At 36.4% G+C, this 26515-nt stretch overlaps 1 protein-coding gene across 2 annotated transcripts in view; it reads left to right on the top strand.

Annotated features, from left to right (window-relative positions):
- The window catches only part of LRP6 (LDL receptor related protein 6), a 140960-nt gene that overhangs the window by 70589 nt on the left and 43856 nt on the right, over nt 1-26515 (top strand). For both annotated transcript variants that reach the window (XM_069101497.1, XM_069101496.1), the window contains exons 8-10: nt 20362-20578; nt 21108-21397; nt 23248-23474. In XM_069101497.1, the coding sequence (XP_068957598.1) occupies nt 20362-20578; nt 21108-21397; nt 23248-23474 (734 nt within the window). The remainder of the gene's footprint in view (nt 1-20361; nt 20579-21107; nt 21398-23247; nt 23475-26515) is intronic.

Below are 26515 nucleotides of genomic sequence, written 5' to 3'. Positions count from 1 at the left end.
TAAATAAGACCACATCTGGTGTACTTCCTAGAATTCTGTTTACCATATTTTAACAAAGACAAAGTGGGAGCATGTCCAAAGAGGATCATCAGTATGGTAAAAGGGCCATAGGATAGAAAAGGATCTGTTAGAGAAACTGGAGATATTTAACCAGGAGAAGCAAAGAATTGGGAGGGATCAAGAGAGTAAGAGGTGACAGAAGAGTTGTCTTCAAGTACTTGAAGGGTTGTCATGTAAAAGAACGACTAGACTTATTATAGTGGGCCCGCAGTGTGCTACTAGGAGACAGAAGTAAAAGTTTTAGAGGCAGATTTTGACTTGATAAAAAAAAAAAAAGCAACTTACTAACAGAGCCTTTTAGAAGTGAAATGGGCCTCCCTAGGAGGAACTGGGATCCCCTCTCCTGGAGTTCTTTAAGCAGAAGCTTGATGACTACTTGCTGAGGATGCTGTAGAGAGAACTCTTATTCAGATAGGACATGGGATAGATGGCTTCCGAAGTACCTTCTTAGATGCTATAATTCTTCCTTAGTACATCATCCTTAGCATGCTTGTGACATTTGAGAAACTAAATGTTTACTGATTTTTTTCTTTTAAGTTCAAATAGTTTTTTGGTTTACAAACTCCGGGTTGTCCAGTTTTTCTGTAAAAACTTGCACCTACCAGTGTATCATGCAGGTTTTAGGCAAGTAATTGATGTTACATTGACTTAAATTTTAGAATATTTGAAATAAGACCTGTTTTGGAGGAGCTAGCAGTGTCACATTGACTCTTTTAAGGAGACCAAAACCAACATAAGCGTATATTTAAAGAATTTATTGTAACTTACAATGAATTTATTAAATCAATTTTAAAAATATTTTTAGGCCTTAGGTAGGAGGAAGAATAATTAGTTTAAGAGCAAAATATTTACAAAATCATAGAACCAACTTTGAAAATGAAAGCAACTCCTATATGTTAGGTGTGCAGCTAAGTGTCCCAGTAGATAGAGCACCAGGCCTGGAGTCAGGAAGACCTGAGTTCAAATCTTGTCTCAGACATTAGCTTTGTGACCCTGGGCAAATCACTAACTGTCTCAGTTACCTCATCTGTCTGGTTTCACCGTGATGTTTCATTGATTTTTGTTTATTGAAATGGGTGGCTATAACAGTGGATTGGGCTATTTAATGACTTTTCATAGGTTTATAGCATTTTTTTTTGCCTTGATTCAAGATTTAAAGGTATGATTTGCTCGTGTCTTCTCACTCACAGAAATGCTTTTCTAATTTGCATAATACAACTCAGAAGGTAACATTGAAAAAGGTAACATTGAGGGGAAAAAAATCTTGAAAGAAATAGAATTGTCTCAAATATGTTCACAATTTTCTTTCTTCATAAGCCTTTTACTTCAGGTTTTATATTTCCTTTCTTTTTTTACTTACAGCTTCCAAACCTATTTACATGTCTACCCACCATAGATAAAAAGAGGATTCAGCCATTATTTTGGGTCTGGTTGTCTTTATTACTTAATCAACCCCTTTTCTTTTATTTAAAGTTTTTTTTTAAGTTTTTTTGTGTTTTTTAAATTAAATATTATGTTTATTTTTAGTATACACCATTCATTTCCACAAGATTTTGAGTTACAAATTTTCTCTCCGTCTTTCCCCTACCCACCACCCCAAAACAGCAATCCCACTGTATACCCTCCTCCCCCCATCTGTTCTCTCCTATATCCTTCCCCATTCCCCTCCAACTTACTAGTAGGGCAAGATGGATCTCCGTCCCCTAGTGCCTGTATATCTTACTTTCCAGTTGCATGTAAAAAATAATAATAATAATAAAAAACTTTGAATTCCAGATTCTTTCCCTTCCTCCCTTGTCACCCACCCTTACTGGGAAGATAAGCAGTTCAGTATGGGTTGTGCATGTATAGCTATGCAAAACATTTCCATAGTGGATATATTGTGAAAGACTGACTATATTTCCCTCCAACCTATCCCACCCCCCCTCTTGTTCTTTTCTCTACTTTGACCCTGTCCCTTTTCAAAAGTGTGTGCCCTCCCCTCCATCATCTTCCATCTCATCCCCTTCCACCCTACTCTCCTGTAGGGCAAGATACCCTATTTAGTGTGTATGTCATTCCTTCCCTAAGCCAAATTCAACGAGAGTGAGGTTGACCCATTCCCTTTTGCCTTCCTGTTCTTCCCCTCCATTGTAACAGTTTTCCCTTGCCTCTTCTGTCTGAGATAATTTACCCCATTCTGTCTCTCCCCATCTCCTCTCATTATATTCTTCTCTCACCTCTCAACTGCACCTTTTAAATATCATCCCTTTCTATTCAGTTGATCCTGTGCCCCCTGTCTATGTATACCTGTACATTATATACACACTCACATATATATTCATATGCACATATACCCTCCTATATAGACACATATATATGTATGTATACATATATATATATATATACACACACACACACATTTATATTACCTTCAACTATCCTCATACTGAGAAAAGTTTCATAAGTTAACAATTATTGTTTTTCCATGTAGAAATATAAGTAATTCAACTTTGATAAGTTCCTTATGATTTCTTTTCCCTTTACCTTCTCATCCTTCTCTTTCTTCTTGTATTTGAATGTCAGATTTTCTATTCAACTCTGGTTTTTTCTTCAAGAAAGCTTGAAAGTCCTCTATTTCATTTAATGACTATATTTTCCTCTGAAACATGATACTCAGCTTTGCTGGGTAGGTGATTCTTGGCTTTAATCCCAGCTCCTTTGACCTCCAGAATATCATATTCTAAGCCCTTCTATCCTTCAATGTAGGAGCTGCCAGATCCTGTGTTATCCTGATTGTGTTTCCACAATATTCAAATTGTTTCTTCCTGGCTGCTTGTAATATTTTCTCCTTGATCTGGGAACTCTGGAACCTGGCTATAATATTCTTGGGAGATTTCTTTTTGGAATCTTTTTCAGGAGGTGATAGGTGAATTCTTTCAACCTCTGTTTTGCCCTCTGATTCTAGAACATAAGGGAAATTTTGCTTGATAATTTCTTGAAGGATGATTTCTAGGTTCTTTTTTTTTATCTTGACTTTCATGTAGTCCAATAATTTTTTAATTATCTCTCCTGGATCTATTTTCCAGGTCAGTGGTTTTTCCATGAGATATTTCACATTGCCTTCTATTTTTTCATTTGTTTGGATCTGTTTAATAGTATCTTGATTTCTCATAAAGTCATTAGCTTCCATTTGCTCCAATCTAATTCTGAAGGAATGATTCTCTTCAGTGAGCTTTTGAGATTCTTTTTCCATCTGACAAATTTGGCCTTTTAAGGCATTCTTCTCCTCATTGGCTTTTTGGGCCTCCTTTGCCATTTGAGTTAGTCTATTTTTTAAGGTATTATTTTCTTCAGTCAGGTTCTTGACTCTCTTTTCATGATTTTCTTGCATCGTTCTCATTTCTCTTCCCAATTTTTCCTCCACTTCTCTTACTTAGTTTTCAGAATCCTTCTTAAACTCCTCTGTGGCCTGTAACCAATTCACATTTTTCTTGGAAGCTTTTGGTGCAGGAGTTCTGACTTAGTTGTCCTCCTGCCATTCCTTGCTTTGATCCTTTTTGTCCCCAAAAAAGGAATCCAAAGTTGGATTGCTGTCCTTGCTTTGCTTGCTCATGTTGCCACTCAATTACTTGACTGTTGAGCTTTTTCCACAGTAGAGCTCTGCTTCCAGAGAGGTCAGCTTTGTCCCAAATTGCTGGAATTTTTGCAGCTGCTGGAGCTATCAGTTGGATGCCCTCTTAGAAGCCTCCACAGGCTCTGGCACCTGGTTACACACTCCAGGACCTCTACCCAAGACCGTGATCCAGATCTAAGCAGGTTAAAGCAAGAGCAATTACCACTCAGACTTGTTGCTTGGTTCCCCTACAGTCAATCTGCAGGCCAGGAGCTCTGAAGCAACCAGCTGCACTTCGGCCGGTTCTCCCCCTGGTGGCAGAGGCCAGACCCAACTCTTGATCCCCCTGTTTCCAAAGTCAACACTGACCTTTTACTTTGCCTTTGACATTTATGGGTTGATAATTCTGGCAACTGCCACAGCTTCTGGTGATCCACTCTCCTGAAGTCCCTCCAGCTGTGGCTGGTTGTGTCCCCCTTTAGGCTAAAACTGTAGGTTCAAATGGGGCTAAGCTCTGCTCCCAGCATACTGAGATGGACCCTTCCTGCCGGGCTTCTTGCAGCGGGAGATTTGTTTCTCTCTGTCACTTTGTGGGTTCTGTAGCCCTAAAGTTTGTTTAGAGTCATATTTTATAGATATTTGAGGTCATTATCGGGGGAATTCAGGGAGTTTTCCTGATTCTATGCTGCCATCTTGGCTGTGCCCCAACCCCTTTTCTTTAAGGCAAGCATTGTCCATATATTGGCTTGTGCCTGAGTCTAAACACATCTAATAAAACTTTGCTGGAAAACAAATAGAGGCTTCTTGGTTTCAAGAAGTAAGTTTTGAAGAAGATATTACTGAGAATGGTGAATATTAACAGCTTGACATGTAGGAAATGTTATATTTCCTATTGAAATTCTGAGGTGACATTTTCTGGTGATAAGAACTTTCTCTAATCCAGCCGTGAGCAACTTGTGGCCTCGAGGCCACATGTGGCCTGCTAGATCCTTAGATGTGATCCTTTGATTGAATTTGTTCTTTGAAATTTGAATTCAGTCAAAGGGCTGCAGTTGAGGACCTAGAGGGCCACATGTAGCCTTGAGGCCACAGGTTTCCCATCCCTGCAGTTAATCTATTGGATTCCTAGTAATGAAATTTGTTACCTGAGCATTCAGTTTAAAAAAAAAAAATTATTATTTGTTTGAAATTCTTAGCCCATATATTGTAAAAGTCTATTATACATACAAGGACTTTTTGAGTCTTCCGAATTTCAGTATATTCATAGATTTATCTACTTCCAAAATTTGTGAAAAAGCTTTTGTTTCCATAACAAATATACAAAAGTACTCTTTTATAAATTGGTACCAATTTATCTCTAGTACCTTAAAATACTTTGTGTTTGTAGCACTTGACTGGTTATTGAGATAGTTGAGTTTGAGATAGCTGATTCTTTACTTTTGTGCTATTTGGTCTGTAACACATATATTAAAAAAAGTTTTGCATACATCCCATAGAGTCAATAAGTTTTATTGTTAAGTTGATGAAACAGCAAAATATTTGGTTGATTGGTTAGAATTAGTTGAATTGTTAATGTCACTCTGTCATACTACTTTTTATATAATTACTCTTTTAAGTACACCTTAGTGTTAATTGGATTTATTAGCTTGTATTTGAAAGCTACCTGTTGCTATCTATGTACTCTATTATTTTGCCCATTGTGACTATCTTATAATTCTAAAACTTGAGATTTGGAAGTAGTAACCATATTGTCCAACTTATAACTGTAATTCTCACTACCATATTCCTGATAAATTGCCATTCATCCCCTCCAGTGAGTGGGAAATCTCCTCTGTCTGAGGTGACCTGTTTCATTTTGGATAGCTCAAATTGCTAGAAAATTTTTCCTGACATCAAACCAAAGTTGTTTCTTTTTTAAACTCCCACCCATTACTACTCTTTCTGCCTATTGAGGCCAAAGAGAATAAGAATAAAAATATTTCAAGGAAACTCTTCTGTTCCCCTGAATCTTCTCTTTCCAGGTTGAACATCTTTATTTCATAGGTTCATAGGATTATAAGATCTTGTATCTAGAGCTGGAACAGCCCTCAGAGGCCAGATCCTTCCAGTTATCTCATTTTACAGGTGAGGAAACTGAATCCAAGGATCATAAGTGGCTTGCCCAAAGCTGTGCAAGAAATATGTTTTAGAGGCAGGATGAGACATTACAACCGGTTCTCTTTTCATTCTGTCATATTCCAGCCTATTTTCCTGTGACATGAACTCAAGATCTTCACACTTGTGGTTGCTTCCTTCTCCATATTTTCCAGCTTATCAATGCCTGGACCGTGACAGAATGCATCTCCTTTTTCCTGAAAGATATACCTCTGTTAATGAAGGCCAGGATTATTTTAGCATATTTAGCTGTTCCATCACACTGTTGACTCATCTTAAACTTGAAAGCCCCCTAAACCTCTAAATCTTTTTTCAGATAAACTTACAAAATTGATTAAAAAAAAAACACAACCTTCAAATGTAACACTTTGTATTTATCCATAATAATAATGATAAAAATAGAAATAGTTGACTTTGATATATCTGAATCTTTAATTTTGTGCCTCCATTAGGCATTTGTATAATGCCTAATATGTATGTGACAGGCACTGTTCTATGTACTTTTGAAATATTATTTCATTTGATCCTCACAACAACCCTGGGAGGTAGATCCTATTATTATACCCTGTTTTACAGTTAAGGCAAACAGAGGTTAAGTGATTTACCTAGGATCAGTCAGCTAGCAAGTGTTTGATGCAGGATTTGAACTCAGGTCTTCTTGACCACAAGCCCAGTTCTAACCACTGCACCAACTTGCTGCCTATTGAAAATTCCTATTGAATTTCATATCATTTTCAACTCAGTGCTTTGGACAGCCGAGATCTTTTTGGATCCTGACTCTTGTTCAGTGTGTTAGTTATTCCATGTCACTTATGCCTTTAACCAAATCACAGATTAAAAGTTAAACAGGACAGGTCAAATGTAAATCCCAGGAATCCTCCACTGCAGATCTCTCAAGGTGATATTCTTATCATTAATTCTCTTTGGATCTGTTCATTCAAATAGTTTTCAGGCTGCCTTATTATCATCCAGTCCTTTTAAGAATAGTGTGAGGTCCTTTATCAAAAGCATCCATAAAATGTGGTCAGAGTACGTTCATAGTGCATCCTTGGTCTAGTTAGTAGCCCTTTCACAAGAGGCTCATCTGGCATGACCTGTTCTTTCTGAAGCTACACTGACTCTCTGTAATTACCCACTTCCTTTTCCAAATGTTCATTAACTCTTTAATGGTCTGTTCTAGCCTTTTACCAGAAGTGAAGTTAAGCTTCCTGGACTGTCGTTTCCAGATGATTCTTTTTGGAAAGTCAGGACATTTGCCCTTTTCTTATCCTTCTACGCTTCTACTAATTTCTGAGGATTTTCAGGTATTCCTAACAGTGGTTTCATAGTCATATTTCCAGTTCTTTCTGTATTCTAGGGAATAGATAGTTTATTGGGGAGAGGTGACTTAACTTGCATTTATCAAGGGTGACTAGACTCTCTTATTATCCTCTTAATCTTGTGTATCCACTCCCAGTTAGCCATTTTCATTTTGTTGTCTCCAATGCAGAGATTATTCTCCTTAGAAGAGAAAATATAAACAGAGTTAGACTTTGTCCCTCATCAGATATTATTGACCTATCTATCCCAAGAGAGGCTTTTTCCTTTTTGTTGACGCTCTTTTCCCTAGTATGGCTAAAAAAACAAAACCTTTTTGGTTTTTCTGTTTCCCTCCCTAGCCTCGGCTTATTCTGAACTTTATGACTTAATGCTTTTTTTTCGTAGTATTGTGCCATACTCATATAATTATCCTGTTATTTTTCCTTGCTTCTCTCTTCTGTACATATCATTTAAAAATCTAAGTTGGTTGGTAAATTCCCTGTTAATCCACAGTTGCATCTTTGGATTATAACTTCCACTTTTCCTGTGCCCTTAGAGTTTAATTCTTGAGAGTTTCCTGTCCTTCCTAGGTTGACTTCCCTAATAGAATTGTGGTTGATATCATTACTCTGAACCTGATGAAATGTCAGACTTAGTTTGGCTTTCTTTTCTTTTTCTATCACAGATTTTATGGAGGTCGTGGTTACTTTTTCCCCACAATGTTTTCATTATTTCTATCCTCGCATCTAATTCTTCTTTATTAGTGAAATTCAGATCCAATGTAAAAAAACTCCTCTGTTTCCTTGACCTTTTGAAGGATGAAGTTAGTAAGGCAAGTCGAGAAGTGATTAACTGCACTGCTTCCCAGCATATGTCAAGATAATTTAAATTTTCTAACACTATTTCTTCATGGCTCTGTGCCAGGATTGTGATCTGTTTCTCAGACTTAAATTACCTCTTTTTTTCCTGGGTATTTTGTAGCATACTCTGATGAAAAAAATGTTTCTGTTTTCAGTTCTACATTGATTTTTACCCAAATTTCCTCCATCATGCTTCCCTCACCTTTGTTTTTTGGATTTCCTTACAAGGATACTTTCATATATAATCTGATATCTTTTTCCCTCTCTTCCCCACTTTTTGCCTGTCCTATTTATTTTAGATAGCATTTACTTATCCAGACACATATTCCAATTATAGGTTTCATCCCATCAAGTTTCAGTGAGACTTATGAGGGTGTGGACATCTTAGTCACAGTCTAAGCATGATTCCAGATTTTTGTTCAGAATGTTTAGACCGCCAATGCTTTGTTGTGTTCAGTTTTTCACAACCCCACCAGCATTGCCTATTTCCATCTTTTGTCATCTTTGCCAGTTTGCTGGGTGTGAGATAAAACTTACAACTTTTAATTTTCATTTTAGATCATACTTTCATATAATTGCTAATAGTTTGCATTTCTTTTGTATATCTTTTGACCACATGTATTGGGGTGGTTAGTTACATATATATCCTGAATATCAGGCCCTTATTGGAGATATCTCCACACCTCCACAATGACTACTTTGCTTTATTAGCTTAGTAGTATTAATTTTCTTCTGATTCTTTCATATGATCTAAACTTCATATTTGTAGGTAAACATTTTGAGTGCCTTAGTTTACCTGCTGACTGCTTTCTTAGATTCTGCCTTATATAAATATTGGATGTCTCAGTTTCTTCCATTGTAACTGCTTTCTATGCTGTCTAGCTGGGTGGTTCTACATAGAAGACATATTGCAAAGGCCTAGTAGTTTTTTTTCCAACTTTTATTAGAGGTGTTCCTGTTCTTTCCTGGGCTGTCATCCCTGTATTTTAAAGTACAGATATCTAAATCCACTTCTTTGGTAGTCTCTTCAGTACCCGCCACTTTCCAAATAAGTTTTTCTATTTTTTTATCTCTTGCCCAATCTACACCTCTGGTCTTCAAATTCTTGCCCAAATATTTGTATTCTTTGGTAATGCCTTTTAGACTCCCTCTGGCAATATCATTTGTGTTCACATAAATCACCAGAAGTGGGCAATTCATTTTAAAGCTCTCTATTATGTGTTAGATATATGCCCTTCCTTATGCTGTAAGTGTTGGCAAATACTTCACCTGATAGCTTCTGTAGCTCTAATATATCATTCCTTAGACTGAGAGGATAAGCACCTTCTTTCTTCTCAGAGCATTCAGTTTCTCTCTTCTTCAGCGAGAACCTGTAATTTATTGTTTAGCTCCAGATCTCCCTTTCCTTTTTCTGTGATATTCTTTTACCATCCAGCTTTCAGAAAAGGGTCAAGTTTCAACTGATATTTGAGATGATTCCCCTTCCTCTTTTTTTCTCCTCTCATTTGAAATCCTAGTTCATTAATTTTTAAAGGAACATTTCATTTACCTGAGCTTTGGAGTGTGAAAAAATTTCTTAAACCTATTCAACTTGTCTTCTAGGACCATCCTACACTTAGAGCACAGGTTGCAGGTCACTTGGCTGTGGTAGAAACATAATCATCATCCTCAGTAAAAGTCACTTTAAAAGTTCATCCTATTTTAAATACTCATTAAGATTTTCTCAGATTTTTTTTAACTTCTTGTGGTTGTATAAATATGCATGTAAGGCATAAGTCTCACCCTTAAGCACTTCATTAAAAGCATTATATCCTGTATCCTATGATCACCTCTTAACTTAAAAAAAGAATTGTTAATAATTTGATAGCCACACCCAACTTTCTTTTCTTAGACTCAACAACCCTCCAGGCACAGCCCATTTCCCCTTCTCTCCTTTTACCAATTTCTTTTTTAACCTTGTCCTACCTACCAATGCACTTTACCAATTCACTTTATTCAAACATTTGTTCTTTTTACTCTCTTATTAGTCTTGCCAGCTACCTTTTTCTTGAGCCCTTCTTTAGGTTCTTAATCTTCAGTCTTCTTTAATCCTGCTCTTTGCTCAGCCTCACAGAAATAAGAAAAAGAATATCAAGTCAATAGTAGTCAGAAATAGTTTATTATTTAGTTGCTCCTTCTGTTGGTTCATTAACAACTATATTTGATCTAAAACTAAAAATTACAATAAATGTATAATGACAAAAGTTTGCTTGATGATATGTATACTAACCACAATCTGAATGCCACAACACATCCTGCAGTCTCACCAATAAAGGATATACTTTGCCTGTAAGTTATGGATACTCTGTTATAGGTATATACTACAGAGCTTTTAATTTTTCAGGTCTAAACTTGTAATTGGATTGCTTATGTAAATTTTCTGTTGGGTTAAGCCTTGTTTTCCTATGTTTAAACACCTACTTGGTTTTATCAAGTGATCTATCTAGATCATAATCTGACTCATCTTTAAAGGAGACTTTTATTCCTTCAGTTTTGCAGTCTGGGAACAATTTGAAGTGCTGGTGTTGATTATTCTTCTCATGTGTTGAGAAGTAGAGTAATCCTATCCATTTTTCATTGGTTCTCAGATGTTACATGTAGTAACTCTTAGATTTATGGAATATTTTATACTTTTCTGGTATTCAGGTGGTAAGTAGATAGCTTTTGTTACTTGCTCCTTGAGGGCAGGACTGCTTTATTTTTAGCTTTATGTCCTCAGTACCTGGCACATAGTTAATGAACCAATGTGTTTTGTTTAGTTGACTAGCCATATTAAGTTGACCAGGTCACTATTCTGAGTTTCAATTTCCTCATCAGTAAATGAGGACCTTCAATTAGATGGGTCTGTAAGTTTCCTTCAGACTCAAAAATTTTTTAATTTTCTATAATATCAAATGACTTGGAATGGAAAATATTTTTTACCTCAATATTATTACCAAGAATAATTTTAAGTTTTTACTACATGTAAAATTAATATTTTTTTAGCTTTTATTTGAATGTAGTCACTGTTTCTTTCCTTAATGAAACTTGAATATTTAGTCTTTCTATGGAACTAAACATTTACTACTTCAATTTTACTTGAAAGGAAGCTGTCATAGTGAGTTATATTTCCTCTTTGTATTGACATGCACTTAACCCTCTTAAATTCCATTTGTGTAGCCTCAAGTTTCATAAAACTGGGCTTTAGAGCTGTTACAGAGCTTCAGATATGCTGCATTACTTCTAAGATAGGGTTGTTAAGCAAGTGAGGCCTGTTCCCTTAAAGATAGCAGGTAACTTCTTAGGTGAATGGAGGTGTCAGAAGAATATAAGCTTATTTGCTGGTGACCACATCTAAACTTCACTCTTAGAGTAAAAATTAAAAAAAAAAAATTCTTCTGCCTCTCAGAGTTGATTACTGACTACTGCTATTGGCCTAGAAGTTGATAAGGATTTCTTTTCTTTCTTTTTTTTTTTTGATAAGGATTTCTTAACCTCCCATACCAACAACATTAATATATTTAAAGTTTTTTCTTTTTCTGTTCTTAAATTAAGTGCAAGATAGGTCGGCATGATTGGCATACTCCCTACTGTCATTCTTTTTTTTTTTTTCTAAGTATGGAAAAGGGCATATGGAATACAAATTATTTGGGGATTTCTTTTTTTGGGATTCATAGGATAAAGGTTGCAAAACATTGAACATATTATTCTTGTCTAGAATTAAAATACTGTCTAGTGTTTCTGTCTAATGGATATACCACCTTTTTTCTCCTCCACATTATGTATTTTCTTTCTTTTAAAACAAAATTAACAGGTATTTAATTTTCTCTCACTCTTCTCTTAAAAAAAAAAAGGAAGTCCCTTCTGTTAGGGGCTGTCCTAATGCCATTACCCTATTAAGATTCAGTTTGGGGGTAAATTGAGTAATTTATAATAGTTTAACAGTTATCAAAAGGAGATTTGCTTTGTCCTAACAGAGGTTGGCTATCCAACAAGAATACAGTACTAAGTGGTACTTAGCTTATATAGGTATACAGCCCTTACACCCAGTCCCATCTCCATATGGAAGCTCATCCAGTGTGCACTAGGTGTGGTGTTCAAATATCTGTTAAGTTGGAGGGGTTTCAATTCCAGGAATTTGAGGCTTTTTAAGCCCTTAGGTGACTGAGAAGTTGTGTTAGGGGAAGCAGAGACTAGTCAGGTCCTAAGAATAGCTTTGTTGCCTGTTAAGGAGAACTAATTCCTTTTTTGATGAAAGGGAGGATGGAGAAGTTCTTAGTCCTATCATACCCTGTAACAAATATGCCTGGTTAAACAAAACATATTTCTGCAGCAGCCATGTCCAAAAAATAATGTCGTTTTGCTTTTTTAATCTATCATCTCGGAGCGGCTAGATGGCGCAGTGAATAGAGCACTGGCCCTGGAGTCAGGAGGACCTGAGTTTTTCACTAAATTGATCAGAATTCTTAATTTTTTCAAAGTGCTTTGTTTAAAAATGATGCTGTTAATGTATAAATTGTTTTGGTTCTTTTTATTTAATTCAGTATCATTACAAGTAAATCTTCCCATATTTCTCTGAAGCATCTTTCATCATTTTTTATAGTACCATAATATTCTATAACATTAATTTACCATAATTTGTTTAGTCATTCCTTCAGTTAATGGTCACCCCTTTAGTTCTTTAACCTCAACCGAAAAAGGCTACTATGAATTTTTTTGTACAGATGGGTCCTTTTACTGTGATCTTTTTGTTGTTGTTCAGTCGTGTCTGACTCTTCGTGACCTCAGGAAGGGGTTTTCTTGGCAAAGATACTGGAATGGTTTGCCTATTTCCTTCTCCAGTGGGTTAAGACAAATAGAGATTAGGTAACTTGCCGAGAGTCACATAGCTAGTAAGTGTCTGAGGTTAGATTTGAACTCAGGTCTTCTGACTCCAGCCCCAGCATTTTGTCCACTGAGCCATATAGCTGCTCCAAACTTTTTGTAGTATAAGCCAAGTAGTGATATTCCTGGGTCAAAGGGGTGTACAACTTAGTAACATTCTGGACATGGTTAGAATGGCTGTACTTTTTCTGAGTTCTACTAACCCTGTGCCTATTTGGGGGCAGTTCTTTTGACATGTGTTCTTTTTTGAGTCATCTTTGTCAGTTTGATATCAATTTGATAGGTAAGAGGTGGAACCCCAGAGTTGTTTAATTTACATTTCTTTAATTATTAGTGATTTTTTTTCCATATTGTTAGTGATAACTTGAATTTTTTTCTTTAACCAACAGCCTGTTTATATCCTTTGCTATATCTGCTGGGGGGTGTTGATTTTTCTTAGAAATTTAAGTTAGCGAGTAAATAAACTCCTAAGAAAATCTGTAACAGCCCAATGGTTTTCTCAGTTGTACTAGTCAGTTGACCTTCAATTTTATAATACTTTCATCAGTTAAAAAGTTATGCATTATCATTTTTACATTGTTCCAGGATACTATATACATTCAGTATTGAGTTAGAATTTGTTGCATTGAAAGTTGTTTGAAATAACTAGACCTGTTTTTTTTTTAACCATGTTTGTCCATTTGATAGCTTTATCTTGAAATTTGTATGATTTCAACAAATTCATTTTGAGGGTACCTTCTTTAGTTTGACTTTAAAAGTGAATATTATTGGGGCAGCTAGGTAGCGCAGTGAATAGAGCACTAGCCCAGAAGTCAGGAGGATCTGAGTTCAAATCTGGCCTCAGATACTTAACACTTACTAGCTATGTGACCTTGGGCAAGTCACTTAACCCCAATTGCCCTGTGTTCCCCCCTCCAAAAAGCAAAAAAAGTGAATATTATCTCCAAAACCAGTATTATTGAGCAACTTTTGACTCCTTATAAAAATATACTTTTTAGTGTGACTATGGTGCTTCTTTTGCAGTTTGGGGTTGCTGGGAACCCTGAAATGCAAGACAAGGTATGGGTCTGTCTCAAAATAATTTGACCACTCAAGCCTTCTTTCAATTCAAGTAGTGAGTTTATTGTAACATCAGTTTCAGAAGCTGGCCAGACTCCTAGTGAGTTTGTGCTGTTTGTGACACCCAATACAAGCTGGCCAGATTTTAAGAATCTGAGCAATTTAATGGGGGCAAGATTGATATTTTAAACTTGAAAGACTGTGGGAAGATCTGGATGAGATTAAGGGGTGGCCAGTAGTAACCTGGGGTGGTCCAGAGGTAACCAAGAAAGGGGCCTGCATGGGATTAAGGAGTGTCAAGTAAGCTAATGAAGTAATCAGGGTAGTCTGGGGTGGGTCAGATGCCTTGGGTAAAGGCATCAGTGATCTGGGCTACTGAAATGTATGGGAAAATTCAGGGACTGGGTTGCTTTCAAAGACATGATCTTTTCCTTTTAAGGGTTCAGATTGAATCCCATCCCCAATTACTTCCATCTTCTTTTAATATAAAAAGAGTCTTTACAGTTAATTAGATATTGGGAACCTAGGTTTTAGATACGTTAATTGTTAAATTATGGTTGTTTTTATTGCTTTTATTAACGAATGCACATCTCCTTTTCCTGTGTTCAAAACAGAACATTTCTCTTATTAATTTGCCTTACAGAAATTCTACCCATGAAATATGATTTTCAGTAATATATTTACTTCAGCAAAGTACTATTGCAATAATAAAATGATTATTTTTGTATTTTATGGAGTTTTCCATAAATGGATTTTTTAAAAATACATGCACTCTACAAATATTGATTGAATTGAATTCATTTAGATATTTTTTGTTTGGTTTTATGAGAGACATCCTTAGTCTAGAAATAAACAGTATTTGTTGGAAAGCCAGGAAGGTTTTCATTACCTTTATTTTACATTTATTCTTTCTGAATAAACTTGTAGTTCCCTTAATGGGACTCTCAGTAACTTGCTCAAGGTTACACGGCCAGTTATTTCTGGGTGTGGTGCTAAGTATCTGAGCCCGGATTCGATCCCCAGGTCATCTCAACACTGGGGCCGGTGCTCTTACTCGCTGTGCTACCTGGCTGCCCCTCTATGACTTTTAAACCCTGTTTCAGCAAGATCCAGTTCATAGTCTTCCTGTATGAAGTAATTCCTGATAATTAAAACTCAAAGGAGTCTCCCCTACCTTTGAATTCCTATAGTACTCAAATTCTACCTCTTTTCAGTCTTTCCTGTCAGATGAAGCTAGAAATAATCTCTACTCTTTCTGAGTTCCCAAAGTACTCATTATGTAGCACTTATCACCTAGTGCCTTATATTGTAGAATTTCATGTGCGTTGGTGTATATGTCTTAACATTCCAGTTAGATTTTAAACTACTTGAAGGCGTAGTTCATGGCCCGCTTAATTTCTCTGCCAGGTCCTAGCATGGTATTTTAAATACAGTAGTTGAATTCACCTGAAATCCCTGTTCCACAATTACTACCTACCCTGTGGAACTCTCTCTCAGTTATAAGCACAGTGTCCCTGACTCTATGTGAGGGCCATGCTGTCATAGTGGTTAAACCTGAGGGAGAATCTTTTATTAAGAGAGCCAAGGGCTGGTTAGCAATATTTTGGGGCATAGAACCCAAATCTCGACTCCCATTCAAAAGGTCTCTCTACTTTGCCACACTGAGATGCCTAAATGCTTCAGCTAATTGATGTAGAAGTGTTCCTGGTCTTTTATTTCCATACTTTTCATCAGCTACATTTTATGATTTTTCATATTTTGCCATATAATGAATATTTCATTTATCAAATGTGATTAAATTAAATCTGTTCTGGGGAAGTATGGGTAATTAAATAGCAGTACTGAGCATTTCAGTAAAATGATGTTATGACCTTTTTTCTATCTAGGACAGGAGGCTACTTTCACTTCTGATGAAATTTTAATTGCTGCTTTTGAAGAAGCAGTCAGTATTGCTTAATAGAAAGTGTAGGCATGGGACAATGGCAACAAGGTTGGGCTTGTCTATGCTTGTTTGTAATCCTGCTATTGAGAAACTGAGGTTGGTTGATCAGTTGAGCTCTGGAGTTCTGAGATTCAATAGAGCTAAAGCTGTTTAGATATCTGCACTAATTCTGGCACCAATATGATGAGCCTTAGGGGTGGGTTGTGGGGGGGGGAGGAGGGAGGAGGGATTCTGTTAAAGGAGGGGTGAAACAGCAGGTCTCAAACCTCTGTGTTGATCAATAATGGGATCAGGCCCATGAGTGACTGCTGTATTTCTCACCCCCTGCCACCCTCAAAAAAAAGTAGTGTATTAAGACTTAAAGGAGCCCCTGTTTCTCACAAACAGTCTAGTTAAGCTCTAAAATTGAACCAGGAAAAAAAATAAACAGAATCAGCTGTATATTTCTGTAGGCCAAGACTGCATAAAAAAACTTGTCAGAATTCTGTGGAAACTAGCAGTGAAGATAAACCAGAGTAAGTAGAAGTTGTGCAGAGTACCCCAGAGCATACAGGAAAGGCCTTGAGTGGAGCTCCAAGGCAAAAAAGAACAGGGAGGGAAAAGCCCCATGCAGAATCCAGTTATAAACTGGCCCGGGAATCCTATAGTACTTGGAGAAATAAACTTCAGTAGTAGAGTGGCCCCAGAACCAAAGCCTTGAACAGTAACCAGGCAGTAACCAGTTCCTGAAACATAAGGCAACACAAGTAGTGTCTTAGGCCAGATTAGAACTCAAGTTTTCCTGATTCTAAGTCTATACTCTATTCGCCTTGCTGCCTCAAGTCTTTGGAGTTTTAAATGCCAGTGTGAGGATTTTGTAATTCATCCTAGAGGCAATAGGGAGCCACTGAGAATTTTTTAGTATAGGAATGATATGGTCAGATCTGTTATATTTTAAGAATATCAATTTGGCATTTGTGTGGAGGATGAATTGGCAAGAAATTGAATTGAACAAGCATTTCTTAAGTACTGTGCTAAATGCTGGGGATACAAATAAGAAAAAAGGTCTCTGCCCCCAAAGACCTTACAATCTAATAGTGGAAGACAGCACACAAAGAGGAGAGGGCCACAGTAGGATACCTAGTGAGAGAACATGATGTTCCATGGAGTCAGAATGAAGCAGAGCTGCTGATGTTAAATGGAGGATGAGATCAGAAGCAGATACCAATGAAGAGGCTCTTGTCATAAGTATTTTGGTATAGCATATGAGAGTGCTGGATTGCAAAAACCTGGTTGCTAGTCCTTCTATAGACATTTATTAGCTAGCACATCTATTATCCTGGCAGATCACCTAACTTCTCTGAGCTTCAGTTTTTATGTCTGTAAAAAAAGAATCATAATATCATCTATTTCATAGGGTATTCCTGAGGATCTCTTTGGTGGATAAATGGGTTCTAAGAGCTGAGGTTTTTTGGTTTTGTTTTGGATTTTGTTTTGTTTTTGTATAGGAAACTCTAGCTGATGAAACAACTTATATCAATACAGATAGGCAGATGTTCTCTGACAGAATAGTTTTTCAACTGGGGCAATGAAATTTTGAGTGACTTGGCTGGATTAATTGAGACAATATATAGTGCTAAGCATTTTATAAATATCAACTGTTATTAGTCTAGCTGAGAGGTGAAGAGGACCTGAACAAAGATTGACCTTGTGATTGGAGAGGAAAAACAGTTATTTTGGGGGGTTGGAATTAACAAAACTGATTACATGTGAAAGGTGAGGGAGAGGGAAGTCTGTGATGATTCTGAAGTTCTGAACCTGGATAACTTGAATGATAGTGGTACCCTTCTTTATTGTTTCATACTTGAATTACTATAATATAAAGACATGTATGTATTTAGAAATACAGAGCAATATAATACAGAACAGTATATGATAGAAACCCAAGATGAGGTGCAGATGGAATTCCTTGTGGGGTCCAAAGAGGAAGAGATTATCATTGATGGAGGCTTTAAAGTAGGTGGTTGTAATAGGCTTAAAGAATTGGCAGAATTTCAGTAGAAAAAAGGTAAAGAGAGGCAGCTAGGTGGTGCAGTGAATAGAGCACTGGCCCTGGAGTCAAGAGGACCTGAGTTCATATTCAGCCTCAGACACTTTAACACAAAAACTAGCCATGTGACCTTGGGCAAGTCACTTAACTCCAATTGCCCTCCAAAAAGAAAAGAAAAAAGGTGAAGGGCTAAGGTGTTCCAAGCATGAGCAAAGGAATGAAGGCAGGGGAATACAAAATGTCTACAGGGCACAGCAAGTATTCCAGTTTTGTTGGTGTATAGAATTTATGGAGGGAATAGTTTAAGACATAGTTGGAAAGGTGAGATAGTTCCATTTTATGGGAGGATCTTGAATGCTAAGGAGTTTGATATTTACCTTCTAAGCACTAACAAATCATTGAGAACTTTTGTACAAAGAATGTGTGAGAAAAGGGCAGTGATAGAATTTGGAACTCAAAACTTTAAATAAAAATATTTTTAAAAATACTTAGAGAATTCTGGTGAAAGTGGGTGTAAGCTGATGTGACGAAGGAGTAATCCACAGTTTCTGGATGTCCCTTTGCTGGAGCCCTCAAGACTCCCTTAGGTGTGGTATTATTTTCCCTACTGGGTACTTAATAGAAATTTGAATCTGTACCCAGTCTGTCCTTGATGCCAAGGCAGACACTGTTGTCTCCTGTTCTGGGTTTGCTATGATGGGAAGATGGAAAGTCCAGAGGCCTCCTTAAGAATTTATAAGACATTAAAGCTAAAGGTATAGTGGATAGGATGCTGAAGACATTAAAGCTAAAGGTATAGTGGATAGGATGCTGGGTCTATAGACAGGGAGACCTGAGTGACCCTGGGCAAGTCACTTTCCTCTCTTTGCTTCAATTTCCTTAACTATAGAAATGAGAATAATAACAGCACCTATCTTCCACTATTGTTATGAAGATCAAATGAGTATTTGTAAATTTTATTTGTAAAATTTGTAAACTAAATATTTGTTAAAAAAAAAACATATATATATATATATATATATATATATATATATATGGGGGTGGCGAGGTGGCACAGTGAGTAAAGCACTGGCCCCGGAGTCAGAAGGACCCAAGTTCGGTTCCAGCCTCAGACACTTAACACCCACGCACACACAAAAAACTAGCTGTATAACCTTAGGCAAGTTACTTAGCCCCAGTTGCCTTCCAAAAAGCAAAATATATGTATATTTGTAAAGCACTTGGTACAGTACCTGGCATGTAGGTAGGTGCTATTTTATAAATGTTTATTCTCTTCCCTTCCCTTATCCCCAAGAAATTTCTTCTCCAGGGTTTAGAATACTCTCTACTGCCAGGTACTCAAACCTTTGGTTCCAACCCAGCTCTTGCTCATTTAAAGAGGCCCCGTAAGGTGTCATCAGATTTCTTAACCGGTGTGAAAAAACATTTTGTTCCGTCTAGGGAGGTCACCAGACCTTTATACCTGTAAATCAATCTGCAAGTATCTATTAGGTACTTGCTACATGCCAGATATTATGCTAGGCCTTGGGGATAAAAATATAAAGAATAAAACAAGTTTCTACTCCCATGGAAATTACATTCTAATGGGGGACATAACAAGTATATACAAAAATATCTGCATCATGAATATTAATGTGGGGGAAGGGAGGAGTGTGGCAGTTATCAGGAAAGGCTTCATCAGAAGATGGTTTCTAAACTGCATCATAAAGGCAGAGAGGGACTTTATAAGGTGGAATTGAGGGAATTCATTCTAGGCATGTATAAGAGGCAGTGCAGAGGACCACAGACAGGAGATGGAGTATGGTGTGTGAAGAATAGAGAGAAGGTCAGTTTGAGGAGATTACAAAGTATTGGAGGAAGAATAATATCCAGTGAGAATGAAAAGATAAATTGGAGCCAGGTTGTGTAGAGCTTTAAGGAGTTAACCAAAGAGTTTATGTTATCCCAGTAGCAATAAGAAGCCATTGGAGTTGGTTAGGTTTAGGTAATTTCCATAGTCAGATCTTTGTTTAAGAGAAATTGCTATGGAGCAGTATGTAAGATGGATTGGAGAGGTGATAGACTTCAGGCAGGGAAAGTAATTAGGAACTACTTTTAATAACCTAGTTAATTATTAATCATCTTATCACTCATTTTAGTTGTTGTGGATGATTTGATTTGCTCCAGTAACCCCCACCCTTACATTTGGATGAAAGAAAAGAAAAAGAAATTGGTAGAGAATCTGAGAAGTTTTATGGTTTGAATTGATCACTCTAGATGCCTTCCAGCTTAGTCAAGTAGTTGACTATGGAGGAGATGGAGATGGAAATTTGAGGAAGGAAAAGGTTTGTAATAACTGCGGAATTAAGAACCAAGGGATCAAGTATAGATTAAAAATAAAATCTGAACTAAGTTATTTTACTTACATTTTTCATTCAGTGGGTGAGTACAATTTTTTCTCCTTCCCACTGCCAATCCAAAGGTTATGAATGCAGATGGTACTGGAAGAAGAGTGTTGGTGGAAGACAAGATTCCTCACATTTTTGGGTTCACCTTGCTTGGAGACTATGTCTATTGGACTGACTGGCAAAGACGTAGCATTGAACGGGTGCACAAACGAAGTGCTGAAAGGGAAATCATCATAGATCAGCTGCCTGATCTTATGGGCCTAAAAGCCACAAATGTTCATCGAATCATTGGTGAGTAGATAAAAACTTAACCTAATGCTTGGAAATAGAGGGAGAAAGAAGGGAAGAGAGATGAGTAAGAGGCAAAAGTTTACAGAGCAGCTTTTTTGAATAGTTGAAATAGATGATTAGTATGTTCTGGCACTTTCAAATTTTCCCCAGGGGCAGAATAGGGGGGAAAAAAACTTAAGAAATTTGGTAATATAGACATAATCTGTTGCCCTTTTAATGGGACTTAATGCTCTGGCTACAAAATTTGCATTTTGGTGGTTTTGTCTTAGAGGGACACCTCCCTACTAAAAACATACAATATTATGCAAAAAATTTCACTTATTTGGAACTTAATCATGGGTGAGAAGGAAAGAATTTTATAATGAAGTTTTATTTTTCTACAAGTCTATGAATACTGCTTGTCTGGGCATGGAAGAGAGCACACATATGGCTTTGTTCAAGATATTTAGCAATCTAAAAATGACTGGCACCAAAAACCATGTTGCTTTGTGTCTGTGTTTAACTCTGTCTTTCAATAATTTACTTTTAGGTTCCAACCCATGTGCTAATGAAAATGGGGGATGTAGCCATCTTTGCCTCTATAGACCTCAGGGACTCCGCTGTGCCTGCCCCATCGGCTTTGAGCTTATCAGTGACATGAAGACTTGCATTGTTCCAGAAGCTTTCCTCTTGTTTTCTCGGAGAGCAGACATAAGGCGCATCTCTTTGGAAACAAACAACAACAATGTGGCCATCCCACTGACTGGTGTGAAAGAAGCTTCTGCTTTAGATTTTGATGTAACAGACAATCGTATTTACTGGACTGATATTTCTCTGAAGGTAAAGGGGGATTAGTCAGTCTGCCAACCCTAATATCCTAGAACAGGAGTATATAATGAATAATACTGTGCCTTCTTTTATATTATTTTTCTTTCTTCTCTTTTCATCATTTTCTTTTGTCCTTCTTTGTCTATCTGCCTGACCTACCATTAGTGCCCATAGACATTAGGACATATGATCCAATGGAAAAAATTGACTGGATATAGAGTCAGAAGACATTGATTCAGATTCTAACTGTGTCACTTACTGTCTGTGTGACTGTGAGCCTGAGCCTCTTTGGACCTGAGTTTCCTCATTTGTAAAATGAGGGAGTTCCATCTGATGGTTTCTGAGATCCCTTCCAGCTCTGAATCTATGATCCCTATGACCTCTGACTGTTGCACTTAGGACTGAGGAATGTGCTGAACCCATGGCTAGAGACTACCACTGAGTAGGGTAGTAGGAGTGAGGTGATCCATGTAGCAGTGTGAGATATAACTGTGGTATTGCGGAAAGAATCACTGAAATGGGGTTTGACACCCAGCTCATACTTAATACATCTGTGACCAAACCATGGACAAGTCACTTAGCCCCTTTGGGTTTCAATGAACTCTTCTATAGAATTAGAATGTTAATTAAGTGATTTTTAAGGTGCCATCCAGCTTTTACATCCTATGATCCTAGGTATTTTTTGGTTTCCAAAAGTTGAGGTAAATATGACTTTGAGCCTTTTGATCTAAAATTCACCCTAGGACTCCTATGGTTGCTGTATAATTTACTAGCTTTTTTTCCTTTTATCTAGCTGCTATGAATATTCTGTAGTCAGATTAATATTTTTGCTGAATTATATTTCATGTACGTGACTTCCCTCTTTCCTAAATAAACAATCCAGCAATTTCATAGATACTGTTTGCCATGGGCAGTTTAAGGGCTGAGAAAAAGTTCTTTTCTGTCTATAGTTGATAAAGAAATTAGGATACTGTATTAAATAATCTAGTAAGAGGTTGGGCTAGTAAATTATTTCATACAATTTTTTTTTAATCCCTCACCAGTTGCAGTTATTGGTTTTAAACTAGCTTGATAAAATCAGGAAGAAGAGCTATCAGAAAACAGAATCAGAAAATGGGTCAGAAAAATTGGGGAGACTTTGCTTCTTTTTGCCAGATGTTTTTGTCTTGTTTCATTATATAATAAATATATTGTATTCTGAGTAGCTTATTCCTGTTTTTATTATGTGATGATAGCTTTCGTCAGGGAGTAATTTAAAGCTGCTGACTGCCTATTGATTGTCCATTCTACCAATTTAACATGCAACAATTTAACAATTTAATTCAAAGCTACATTTAATTTAAAGCTACATTGGAAATATAGGGGGGAGGTGGCACATAGACAAGGCTACTTTGTTTAAAAATACTAATTTCCCATCAATTTATCATGATAACACTCCTAAATGTGTTCAGAAAGCTGAGTCTACATTGTATCTATCCACAGGTTGTAGTCATATATTTTTCTACTTGGTGACCAAGGATATTTTTTTAAAAAGGTTATACATATCTGATGTATTAGTATGCATTTTGATTCTTGAAAATACTAAAGTTCTCTCCTTTGATTTGATAGTAAATTCTGAAGGATCACTTGTATTTTTAGTTTTTACTAGATCCAGATCCACCTAAACTTATTTCTGCAATAGAGATTACAAAATATTATGAAATATTTTCACTGCTCATGAACTATAGGGACTTTTGGTTTTGCTTTAAAAGAAAAAATACCCTCTCCCCTAAACTCCCTCTTAATTATTCTTCTGAATTATGTTTTGTTTGTAAATCTTTCATCATTATTTTCATGTCTTATGTGTCTCTGTGTTTCTGTAGACTATCAGCAGAGCATTTATGAATGGCAGTTCACTGGAGCATGTGGTGGAATTTGGCTTGGATTATCCAGAAGGCATGGCTGTAGACTGGCTAGGAAAGAATTTATACTGGGCAGACACTGGAACAAATCGTATTGAAGTATCAAAGCTGGATGGTCAACATCGTCAGGTTCTGGTGTGGAAGGACCTAGATAGCCCCAGAGCTCTTGCATTAGACCCTGCAGAAGGGTAAACTTAATTTTGCTTTTGTAGTTTTTGTAGCTACACAGAATTGTTTTCTGAAGGGCACAAGAGGATGGAATTGATAAGCCTAGAATACATAATTTGGGAGGGGATGTAGTCATATAATCAAGGCCAAAATCTTGATATCCTGAGAAATATTTGTTAAGGATGTTATGCCCAAATGAAAATGTTTTAAAGTCATTGATTCAGTCTCCAGTGATTTAGAACAGATTAGTAATGGACTGAGTGTACCTTTACATTATAGAGAAGATTTTACTTAAGCAAATTAATAGGGTAAAAAAGTTTAACATAATGATTATATACCAAAAATGAATTATTTTAAATATTTTGGAGTCATATGCTTACATATAAAAAGAGTTGTGATCATTTCAAATCCTATCAGGAAAATAAGACCTCGGATTAGACACTGTACTCTAAAGCAATAAAACTGTATTAAAAAAATAAGACATGCTCTATATTTTTGTCTTTTGACTGATTCAGATTGTGTATATTTAATCCTTATCAGTGAGGTTTTACTGTTTTCAGAAAATCAAAGAAACATATATTACAGTGAAATCTGCTCATTAAAGAGGTAGCCTTTGGCTCTGTAGAGTATAGCAGCAGTTCTCAAAGTAGGGTCCAGGAACCTCTAAGGGTACATGAGGTCAAAACTTTTCATAATGATACCAAGATGTTTAAAGTTCTAAAATGGTAAATGTTGAGAGATATAACCTACATAAACAAAAGTTCTTAGTCTTAAGAGGTTCTCAAAATTTTTTAGGAGTATAAAGGAGACTCAAGACAAGTTTTAGAAGTATTGGATTATAGGTATTGTTCTAGGAAGGATTTACTACAATATGGTTTTCTTTAAAAAAAAAAATATTCACCAGCTGGGGAAACTCAAAATTAGGAATGGAAATTAATTTAATAAAATTCAAATGTTTAGATAACAACAAATATATCTACCATATTTGAGATTATAGTAGATCACTTCATATTACTTAGCCTCTTCCCTGATTGTCTAATCAATTAGGCCATATTTAGAGTGAGCATTCTTGATCATATCATGTAGCATTAAAGTAAAGTTGATGTTGCCTCCTAGCATTAACTGTCAGACACATTTAGGATTTATGACCAAGAATACTGATAAGAGTCACTACTAGCACATGTCAGATTTATTTCATACACATTTTGGCTCCCAAAGGGTTTGCACATACCCATAACCTGACAAGTGCTACCCACATACAGCCTGAAAACACTGGCATTCATTGGATTATAAGCATGTCTTTAGAACTGGGAAGAACCTTATTGACAATCTAGTCCAGGCCTCCCTAATTTTATAGAGGCAGAAACTGAGGCTAAGGGAGGTTTAAATGATTTGCCTAAGGTCTCACAGGTAATAATAAGCATTAGTGGTAGGATTTGAACCTACATCCTCTAATTTTGCAGTTTATGAAAGCTGCTTAAATGTTATGGTACTTCATATATGTCAGCTTTCAGCTATCATAGATTAGGAAAAAAAAGATGCATTTTCAGTCCCACATCACTGATCTTGATTAACAAACAACTGGCAAAGGAGAAATCTAGCCTAGTGCCAGTTTGTAGAGTGCTTCTAAATAGTACTTGTGATGATCTTGTTGAAAGAATATTTTGCTAGAGATTAGGATACTCATTGCTTGTTTTATTAATTATTTGCATAACATTCAAATCACTTAAACTCTGCCTCAATTTCCTCATCTATAAAATCCCTTTCCTGCTTACCTCACAGTGTTATTGTGAGAATGAAGTAAAATAACGGAAAATATTTTTGGAGAAAAAAGCTTTTTAAAATGTTATTCTGTAATTAAAGATATAGTGGTAAGGCTGCCTACTTCTAACCAGTTGACTTGAGAGAGGCACCTGATCTGTTCATGTGTAGGTAGCAAGTACACTTAGAACCTAGCAGAAAATGATTGTAAAATGGCCAGACATATTTTGAAGTCATAAAGTGTCTTAGTTGGAGAGGGCCTCAGAAGCCGTATAATCCTAATTGTACTTCAACAAGAATCCCTTTCAGGTGACTAGGTGGCAAAGTGAATAGAGCATCGGTCTGCAGTCAGGAGGACCTTAGTTCAAATTTGGCCTCAGATACTTAATTACTAGTTGTGTGACCTTGAGCAAGTTACTTATCCCAATTGCCCTGCCTTCCCCCCTCCAGAAAAGCAAAAAAAACCAAAACAAAACAAGAATCTCCTTTCTACAATAAACCTGATCATTCAGGCCTTTACTTGAGGAACTCTTGTGAAGGAAAAACCTACTTTTCCAATTCTACTTTTGCATGATTCTAATTTTTAGCAAGTTTTTTTACTTACTTTAAGCTTAAATTTGCTTTTCTTCAACTTCATTTGTTCCTAATCTCATGTTTCTTTTCCTTTTCGATATTTGAAGAGAGCTGTCATCTCTTCCTTTTGTATTCTCTTCTCTAGACTAAAAGTCTCCATTTTCTTCAGTTGAGTCTATTCATAGGGCATGATTTCCAGGCCCTTCACTTCACTGTTCCATTCTTGTTTCTCAGCACTATTCTGAGAGGACAGTGCCAAGATTAAGAAGTAAATGTTCTTTCCATCTTTGGCTCTTCTTTTAAGTATTAGTCTCTTGGACACTATTGAACAAGATGTCTGGAATAATATTTGTTACTATAAGTTTGATGACAGAGACCCTTGATTAAACAGAAACCAGACTAAGATCATTAACTATATTCAAAAATTTTCAACTCAGATAGTTTTCTTTTATTACATTTGTAATCTAGAAGTTGAACAGTTTATCCAGAAGGGGAAAAAAGTACATATTTCATTGATGTACCTACTCTTCTCTTGAACCAACTAATCACTGAATTTTCATTCCATCTTTTCTTAATAACAGTATCAGAATCAGCTCAGTTAATAATTTTTCCCTGTCAATTCCTTGAGATGAACAGAGAAGAAAAAATATGCTTTAGGGAGTGCTATATGCCTCCTTTATTACAAGTGCAGGAAAAATAACACTTAGAAACATAAGAAAGATCTGGA

The sequence above is a fragment of the Petaurus breviceps genome, unplaced genomic scaffold, assembly GCF_028583685.1.
Source record: "Petaurus breviceps papuanus isolate PSGF00001 unplaced genomic scaffold, PetGlider_PUasm1.0 470, whole genome shotgun sequence".
NCBI lineage: Eukaryota > Metazoa > Chordata > Mammalia > Diprotodontia > Petauridae > Petaurus > Petaurus breviceps.
This window is presented reverse-complemented; position numbering and strand designations above follow the sequence as displayed.